Source organism: Solea senegalensis, linkage group LG21 (assembly GCF_019176455.1).
Source record: "Solea senegalensis isolate Sse05_10M linkage group LG21, IFAPA_SoseM_1, whole genome shotgun sequence".
Taxonomy (NCBI): domain Eukaryota; kingdom Metazoa; phylum Chordata; class Actinopteri; order Pleuronectiformes; family Soleidae; genus Solea; species Solea senegalensis.
This window is the reverse complement of record NC_058040.1, coordinates 13394788-13404970: the sequence shown is the minus strand read 5'-3', so window position 1 is coordinate 13404970 and position 10183 is coordinate 13394788. Positions and strand designations below refer to the sequence as shown.

The 10183-nt window shown below is 41.2% G+C and overlaps 1 protein-coding gene across 1 annotated transcript in view; it reads right to left on the bottom strand.

Annotated features, from left to right (window-relative positions):
• Positions 1-5317: 5317 nt before the first annotated feature.
• Positions 5318-10183, bottom strand: part of LOC122758643 (matrix metalloproteinase-17-like) — a 46772-nt gene continuing 41906 nt past the window's right edge. Inside the window, exons 2-3 of the mRNA XM_044012911.1 lie at positions 7198-7330; positions 5318-5457 (exon numbers count right to left, since the gene is read on the bottom strand). Of these exons, the coding sequence (XP_043868846.1) occupies positions 5318-5457; positions 7198-7330 (273 nt within the window). The remainder of the gene's footprint in view (positions 5458-7197; positions 7331-10183) is intronic.

Here is a 10183-nt window from a genome sequence, read left to right as displayed (position 1 = left end):
TCACCAGGTAATTTTGTTATCCATATGCCAGAACCACTCTGCCCCCGGTGACAAGTCATCCATCCCCCTTTTGAATTCCCCTCACAGCCCCGAGTTGTCTCGTCTGACAGTGCAAACCAGTCGGAGGCAGTAGAATCTCTTGGGATTTACATTTATATTTGGTAAAAATCTATCTGCACATTGAGATTTGTGTTAAATGATATCATGAAGTGCTGGCGGAGGGAGGAGAAATGCAGCCGGGAGACAAGTTAAGATGTAAAGGCCAAGGTGTTCGAGTTCTAGCTAACCTCAACTCTACCTTTCATATAGTTGTCACACAAAGACAAAAATAACTAAAATACTTTCCTAAACACGGCTGAAGAAAAAGCAAAACTAAAGCTGTAACATTATAGATATGTTTGGTGTATGATTTGATTGGATTCTTTCCAACTGCCTTGTTTACACTGCAGCCCAAATCGAATTTGTAAGCATATCCAATCAGAATCTGATCTCCCTGAACAACTGTTCACATTATAATTTGCAAGTGCTCAGATCCGATACACGTGGGTCCATATTGACAGAAATCTGTCCCAAATGGTTACGTGGAGCCGCGGCGCAATCTTTCTATAGATTTTCAAACTATTGTCTTCCACTCGCGTATTTTCTGCGAGAGTAACAGACTAACGGAAAACAACGACGGAGCCGGTAAGCGATGCAGATGGAGTCGGTGAAGGCTGACGTGTTGGCTGAAGGGGATAATGTCCGATGCCGTGACGGAGACGCTAAAACCTCGGATGTGCATTCAGTGGAGTCTCAGGGGGGAAGACACTTTGAAATCTTATCAGACTGAAACAGATCTGTAAAAAATTTATTCAAAAGCACCTCTGTATGTGGTTTGTATCAGCTTTGGAAATCTGGATGGCATGTTTTTTTTTTTAATGTCCGGACTCCCAGAAAAATCAATCCGGAGATGCTTAAAAAATCGGATTTGGGCTGCAGTCTAAACAAGGCCAAAAAAACTGTTATAAACGTATTCATAAAAGGAAATGGATAATATTTACTAACACATTTTGTGTCCGTTTCACTCATTCATAAAAACATTCTTACACTGAAGACACGATGGAAACCAAAGACTTCTTATACTTCTAATATACAGCAGCTCAAACTGTGCAGCCATGTCCTTCAATGAGGAAATGCCAGGGGAGCATCCTGAGCAAACCATTCATTTCAGTGCACAAGAGTTAATGGCAATCAATGTAATACTTGAGTCTAGACTGTGTGTCTCTTGCTCAATCTGGATTCTCAGCCTGAACGAGCTCTACTTTATTATCTGCTTCTGCTTTGACTTTACTGCAGCCCTCCCACTCTGCCTCGCTCCTGCAGCCTTCTCATCAGCTCAGAGTTCCTACTTATTGACCTGTTTTCCTTCAATTCTCCAGTGTCCTGGTGTTCTGCTTTCCCCTGGCATCTCGCTTCATTTTACTTTCATTCTGTCCTACCTTGGCTCCAACCATTTGCCTCCTCGGGTCATCATTCTTGTTGCTTCGGCGGTGCAGACCTCTTTCTCCCCCCCAAGTCTGTCTGACCAACACAAACTTGTTTTTCTGGTGCCTTTATACTTGAATATGAAGTGAGGCTGAAAAATTAATTGCTTTTCAAATGAAAATTCAAACTTTGCGATATTCAACTGCTCATCCTGCCAGAAGAATAGTACTTACTCTTGATGGAGACCATGGATTACACAGTGAATATCAAATTGAATGCAATTTGCATTACTGTAATTATGTGACGTGTGTGTGAGAAGCTGAGAAGTTGCACGTCAAAGCCAACATGTGGTTATTAAGGTCATTTCACGCAGGAAGTTGGCGAATCAGCATCTTTGTCACCAGAGAGGAGAGAGTTAGAAAAACAGCGTTTCATAGGTTTCCATTGTTTGGCTTGTTTTTGAACATTGAGATAAAAACTCAAACCACTGTTATTTTAAATATGTTTTATATTATACAAAACCTGGTGTTCATGTACAACTACAGTTGTTAAAACACTATTTTAACTATTTTAACAAAAGCACTTACTCGGAGGATCATTTTCTGGCCTTTTATGGTTAAAATAAGCAAAAATCCAGATGGACATTTTACAGCTTAGATGTTAAAGGGCTAAGTTGTGTCCATGTTTAGTTCAGATGACATTTCTCTTTCCCTCTGCTCTAACTTTCTTTTATTTCTTGACAAACATTCTCGAGCATATCCGTGATTGTGTTCACAGCGGGAGCACTCGGCGACAGACGACCTGTCTTCCGCCGAGTGCTCCCGCTGCTCCCGCTGCGCACACACTGACCTGTCGGCTGTAAACAGCCTGTTCCTCCGCTGAACTGAAGCAATTTAACCACTTACGCTGTATGGAAAGCGTCGCTCGACTGTGTAGAAAATAACAATTACACTAAATCAGAAAAAGTGAGTATTCTGCTGTGCAGCGAGAGAGAGAGCAAAGTCAAAACAATGTTGCTGTTGCTACGGCGCGCGTCAAAGGACACATCATCTCTGCGTTCTCTACGTCTTTTAATGCTTTTTTTTTTTTTTGCAGATGTAAATGTCGTTAGAGGCATAAACATAGTGTGTGTACAAACAAAAAATCAAATGTCGACATTGCTTCGCTCGTTAGCTCAGTGGGGAATATCCAGACCACTTTGTAGTGGATATATAGTGTATACAAACACTAAATAAATAGTGTTTATTTTATATTATATTTTTTTTAGTAAAACAAATATAGGGCAGACTTTAATCAAACTACAAACTATTGTGGTGTTGTGGCAGTGTCTACTGTAGTTGGAATTTTTCAAGGAGATCCAGACAATTAACCTTTTTTTTTATTGATTACAAAATTAATAGTCAACTAGTTTGATAATCAGTTAATCGGTTTGAAGCTTAAAACAATATTTCTGATTGTTTTAGCTGAATATTTTCTTAATTTCTTTGCTCCGTATAACAAATAAATCATTAAAAGTGAATCATTTTGGTTTGTAGAAAAAAACAAGACATTCGAGAACGTCATCATTTCCAGGTTTGACAAACACTGATGACCGTTTTTTTTAATGTTTTCTGACATTTTATGGACCAAACGATCACTCGATTAATCGAGAAAATAATCGACAGATCAGCTCTATGTCTGACCGAGCAAGGCCACACACGAGTAAACATTGGGCCAGCTTTTTTCAAAGGGCAAGAACTGACACCCAAAATGGATGCCGACCTGGCATTTTTTTTGCTGTTGCACTTGTAAGTATCTTCGGGATAAACGCTCGGTTCTCTATGTATTTATGTGTATTTGCACACGGCACCACGGCTTGCGTTCGCCAGCTCTGTTGAAAACAAATGTACACGGACAGGAGAGGGGGACGTCAGCGGTGAGTTTATACGACAGTGAGGACAAAGCCATAGATACAAGGGGGGGAACGCCATAGAAACAAAGGTCAAAAAAACCTTTCTGATCCCTGCAAAACATATAGGACAAATAGCAATGCAATTTTTCAGCATGTGAAAATGTGCAAACAAAGCAGGGGAGTACATTACGTGATCTTAGTCATGGCATTAAAAAAAAGTGACTCATCTCATCAGCAGCTACACAAATGAATAGACTTTGAAAGAGGGCAGTGCTCATGAATACGGGAGAGAAGCGCGGAGGTGAGGGCTGACATGATGCGTGTCTGACTGACTGAGCGAGAAGTGATATGTGCATACACACCGTCCTCCAACACGTCTGCTGTGAATGCAGAGGTTTGTAGGTTTGCAGCAGCAGCAGCATATAATATACAGTATCATCCTGCTGAATCACCACTGATTGCGTGTGTGAATCAGCACAGACAAAGCATATGTTTCACTGCCTCCTCCTCCTCCTCCTCCTCCTCTGCCGTCTATACCACTAAGCTGTATCCCTGACAGATGGTCCAGCTGCAACATGGGCACATTTTCATGTACTAAACTGCATAACAACTCTCTGATGAAGCATTTTGCTCGTCAGTTTTCATTCACATGTGCAGTAGGTCTGCCAGGGCTGTACAGTCAGTGCACGGATGCAAAAGAAAAACCCGGTTTGTGCCATTAAACGGGTTACGCACAGAAAGAGACGACTCTGTTCCCACTGACCAGCGTGCCACTTCAACACAACGCTCGTCCCCTGAGCCAGAAATTGATCCAGAGACTAGACGGTGACAAGTCACCTCACACAATCTATGAAATGTGGAAAATTTGACAGTTTACGTAATTGTCGACGCGCTGAGCAGAATATCCTTGGATAACTTTGCCGTCATTAGACAGGAACTGAATGAAGATGTATTTTTGTTCAAGAACATATTCAAATAGGACCTCATAAATTCTGAGACGCATTTGAGGGTACAGTACAGTATCTGCTGTGACCGAGTCAGAGCTGCTATCTTACAGACAGATTTTTATCACAACAACAAAAATAATACATAGAGTAAATGAGTGTAAATGTAAAGCAAGTAAACACTCTTACCTTTGCAAAAGAAGCTATGATTTGGCTGCAATCGTTTCTTTCTTTTTATTTCCAAATAACCTTGTGAGACATAGGGCAGCGTATTGACACTGTGCTGTTCGAGCGCTGTTCTTTTTTTAATTGATTTCTTTTTCAAAGATATTTCACTGACCAAATAACAAGTAGCAGAACCTAAGTGCGAGTTTGTTCGCCTCCGTTTGTCGGTTCTGCGATGGACTATCGACCGTCTTTCGCCCTACGTCGGCTGGTATTGGCTCCCCCCCGCGCGATCCTCGTGTGGAGGATGAAGTGGTAGAAAATAAACAAATGAATAAATACGTGTGACTGAAGTCCGTACGAAACCTAAGTGTGGAAAAGGGTGGGCATAGAAAACATCCAAATAATAAAGTTCTAGACATGGATGCACACGGATGAATAACAGTGATTAGAAATACTCCGTAATACTGTTCGATTACGCGGCATAAATTATCATTTAATTTGCTGATGAGATTTTACACTAATAAACAAGGTCTGCGAGATAATTACTAACGTTAAAAATCAATGTAGTGCAAAATAAAAGTCCAATATTGCCGTTAGAAATGTCAAGAGGCACGGAATTACTGCGTAGAAGTACAAGTTGACATAAATATGCTGACAAAGTGCTGTTTTTTACTGTGTTTTTATTGCACATCACTCACTTAGATGAGCCCCTCAGTATGCAGCGTTACCGCAGACATAAATAGTGAAGAGTTAGAGTTAGACGGCGACTGTGGATAATCTGATCACTTTTATGCTTTTGAAATGTAAACTCCAAGTTGATTCGGGGTGTGTGGGGCTTGAGTTCCTTTCCCTACCTCCAGGACAGATGCCTCTTGTTCCATTTGTTCTGAGCGCTCACGCTGCGTTTCCTGCGGCCCACTGTCACCTCAGCCTCAGACACATCTGGCAGAGAACATCTGGGTGTTTGCATTAGTCCCAGCGTTGCTTTGTCTGAAGAGGAGAGGAGAAACATTGCCATGTTAATAATATCTGGCCTTCGTCAGTAGCTGTATGTGCTCATAAGTCAAACATGCTTTCTTTACGATACGCTCTTATGCCCACAATCACAATTCTCAAACACTACTATTCAGGTTGTGAATTATACTTGCTTGCACTGCAGCATTTTCTTAAATCAATCACACGCTCTATTCTGTGTATGTACTGTATGTAATGTAAGATGGAGTGGTGACACAGGGTTTGAAGAGGACGATTGTGGAGCATACGTGGCAAGGCCGAGTCGTGAGTAATGACGTGTACAGTATATGGGTAGAAAGAAGGTCTAAAGGTACATGAATCAATACACTATTATTCAGAAGTACAGATAGCACTTTAAGCAGACACGTGGCGTGACGGCGAGCATGATTTATGTATGCTACATGTACGTGCCTCGTGGTGTGAACACACCTTTGCAGTTCAGTCCAATCCAATAGAAAGGAAGTTAATTGAATGTGACTAATGTTCTCATGTTCAGCCGTTGTGTCAGAATGATTATTGATTGACCTCAGTGTCACATTCAGAGTTTGTGTCGGCTGGATTGCGTGATGTTATGCTGTCATACACAAAAAAGGTTTCAAAATATAATTCAATCCACGATGGCGACCTTCCTGTTGGTTTTGGATCATGGTCATAATGTAATTTTTTCTTCATCCCGACCTTCTACACGCGTGTTCCGATTTCCGTGCATGTACGATAATTGTGCTGTTCAGGGAGGCGGCGCACTAATTGGCCCCTCCCACATCCAATATTCGACGCACATTCACCGGACCACTTTGAGATGTAAATGTGAAGCTATGTGTTAGATCATGCAGCACAGGGTAGTCCCCGCTGACTGCAGTCTTATCAGTAAGCCTACAACCCTAGTGTCACTGAATGCAGTCCATGTTGCCTCACACTTCTCCACCATCTACATTCTCTAAATCAAGAGTCTAGCAGGTTCAAAAGTTTAAAATGTTATTCAGTGTCTCATTGTATTTTCATTTGCGACAATAAGTGGCTTAACTATGACATGAGTGTTCTTGACCAACATTATCTCCTCTTCGTGTGCATTTACATTTAATCGAGCACAAATCTGAATCTGTAACAAACAGAAATTTGAGCCATCCTAAACAAAACATCATCCATCATCTGAGACCAAACTGAAAGGAATAAAAAGAGCTCCATCAGGCAGCCATGTATGCAGTGGTGGACACTGCAACATTCATTTGAGCTGTGACAGGAAACACCGACAATTTCACAATAAAGGTCAGCATGTGTTTCACTATTTAAATGCTAAATAGTGCCAAAACATTTTAGTCTTCCGTCCTACTACACAATGACCTAAGCGAAAGGTCTTTGTTATGTTATTCGCAGCTGAGGTCTTATTTTAAAATGGAAATAGCGCCCTCTGTTGGACTCAAGCGGACAAGCATATTATCTCTGTCCATCGCCCTCAAATGACGCTGCCTTTGAGGATTCCTTTTTTCCTGTGAGGATGTCTCAGCTGCAGAAAACTGGGCCGCAGGCTGTATGTTGCCTGTGTAAGCTATATTATAGGATATGTCATGTACAGTATTTTCCAGGGACACATTCAATCAAAAATATGGTTCATTCTCTCCCACATAGTGTAGTGACACAGTAAACAAAACAAACAGATCAAGCCAACCCTCCCACAAGATCCACCAAACAAACAGACAAACAACCGCCACAACGTACCTAAGACTCCGGTCTCCTTCAGGCCTCCAAACCTCTGCATGGCTTTGATGGCCTTGGTCAGGGCTTCCTTGGTCTGGAGCTGACCAGTGACTTGGTCAGGGGTTGGGAGGTAGCCAAACCGACTCAGCCAGTCCTGCGGGTGGGGGGGAAACAGAAGACGTAGGAGTTCAAGAGTCATCACAGGCATTTCAAAGCTGCTCAGAAGGTCTGACACCTGTGTTTGTGTTTACTGGTAGATTTTGTCTGCACACATGCAGTAAAGCGTGTGCGCTCAGGATTCGTGCACAGATGTCTATATTGAGAATAAGCACAATATAGTGAGGAACTTTTTAGAGATTGACAAAAATGGGGGGTCTTCTATAGCCAGAGCCAATCTCTTGGCACCATTGTTGTTTTTTCCCCTCTCTCTCTGATAAAACACAACTGCTTGACATTTATTGTACAACAAGTCTCTTCTACCTGCACTGGGAGCCTTCACTGCACAGCAACCGTGTATTTGAAACATAAATAAAGCATATTCTAAATATTTAATACATGCCACAGGTCATTAAAAAACAAACTTTGTAAAATAAACCTGTGGCTGGGAAAAAGTGACTAGGATTTGTGAAGTTTCTGAGAACAAAAAAGTGTGTTATGTGACAGTTATTGGCCTGATTAATATGCTTATAGCACATTATTATGCACAGAGGTCATTCAATATAAATATAATAATATAGCATAGAAATATAGAAACAAGCGGAATAATCAAAATATGTATATTAAGAATGATTCAAAAATGGATCAGAGCAACAGCGTGAAATGTTAGGATATTTGAGAAATTTGAAATTTCTGAAATTTCAAAAGTTTTTGACATTTTAAAATTGTTATAAGAAGAAAAAAAGTTTTTTAATTTAGCAGTTTTGCTAAATTTGCAAATTGTGCAAATAATCTTGGGAATTATGATTATTCATTAAAAGACGATGACAGTGAAAATGGTTTGTTTTCTGACAGATTCTTTTTAATCTCTTAATCAGTTCTAATCTCTTTAAATCACGGCCACATTCACTGTCTTTCATGTGGTTGCTCCCTGTCCCTCTCTGTTTTTCTGAATCTGTCCTCCATCTTTCTCGGGTTCCACTTCTCTCTGATCTGATGGTCAGTTTGATTAGAGTAAGGTAGGCGATATCTGCCTCCTCATCTTCAGTACACAGCTCCCCGTGTCGTCAGGGGGTCACACTCACATGAAATGATCTTTTAGCAGAAGTGCTAGACTAGAATGTCAAGTCTCCAAAAACCACATGAAATTTGACCAAGGAAATGATGCGTGAAAGCAGATTTAATTTTGCTCAGCTGAACTTTTCCCATAGCAATGTTGCCAAAGGTCTCTGCTATGATGCGCCTTCTCCTTGTTTTTCTTTTTATGTTGTATTCCTGTTATTAAAGGTCCAGTGTGCAAGAATAAGTGACATCTAATGGGGACACAACACAGAAAAACAACAAAGGGACGTCTTATCCACTCATCCCTTTCCTTTTTAAGCAACTATTCCTTGTTCCTTCATCTCCATTTATTCATGCATCGGGTTTCATGTGGGCAGAGCCATGTTTTTTCATTTGTGCAGTAAACTTCCACTTCAAAACACAAAAGCGTGTCCATTCAGGCTGCCGTAGAAACTACGTATGAGTCAACACTATGCCCCAAAAATATAAAGATACCACAAATGATTCATCAAATATCTGTGTATGGTTTGGGTGCTAAACACATAAGCTGTAGTTGTTTAAAAGATGTAAAACAAATGTATTGGACTGATATCAGTGTCAGACATGGCGGTGCAAGATGGCTGCGTCCGTTCAGTGAGGCCCTTGCCTAAAGTACACACAGAGGGCTTGTTCTAAGGCTACGAAAACCAAACTACGTTTACGTCAGTGCGATTAAACACTCATACAAACATACTTAGAGGTGGTAAATCCAATTTAAACCAATAAACCCTGCTAAATGTTACATACTGGACTTTTAATGCAGTCAAAACCATCTCTCCAAGCAAGTCAGGGAACTCTGGTGGGCTTCACATTCAAGAAAACATGGTTCATTCTACCATTTTTTGCATCGTAAAACACTGCCCTTAAGGGTTCATATAAGGCTTAATGACATCAAAATCAACATTTAATCATGTATATGTTTGCTTGAAATGTCACCTACGCACATACAACCTAATAACATCAAAAAGTTCATGTTTTTTTGCAATATTTCTATTGGATCATAGAGTTTGCTGCGCCCTTGTATCCACTTTGAGAATTCTGATGACTCACCCTGTACTTGGGAGAGTGTATTAAGTCGCATCCGGTGATTCTTTTGAAACCCAATGTTCCATTCAGACGCAGCAACTACATCACCGGGATGAGCCTGTGTTTCTCTGGGCTCTCGCTCCTCAGCAGCTTCCCCCGTCATCACTTATCAGCTAACACAAATACGGCCTCACTCTAGAAAATTTCCTCCTCATCGTCCTCATCACTCTCAGCCTCCTGTTCGGGTTTACGCTGTCATGTACAACAGAGAGAGTGGGCCGCCTTCCGTGTCGCAGCTGTAAGTCAGTGCTATACTGTAAACGCCTCTTTGAGTCAGTTGTGTGTAATAATACTGGTAGAACGTCAATATTAAAGGAATACTTCACCAATTTGCATTTAGCTTTAGCTTTGTGCTTCCCAACCTCAGTTTCCCCTGAGTCGAGAAATATCTTCATTCTTTTTTTTTTGTTACGTGCCCACCAGTGACACTTGGTCCACACCTTGGTCCGAGGCTTGAAACTGCAACGTTAATTCCGCACTTTTTAGACCCACTCGTAGGCGGACGGGACCTCATTCCCAGAATGTAAACAGTGTCCGCCATCTTTGCTAAAAGTTACGCTAACAGGAGCAAGTGTCCATGGTGGGCCACGTAACAAAGAAAAGAATGAAGATATTTCTCATCTCAGGGGAAACTGAAGCACATCTCCCCCTCTTCTTCCACCAG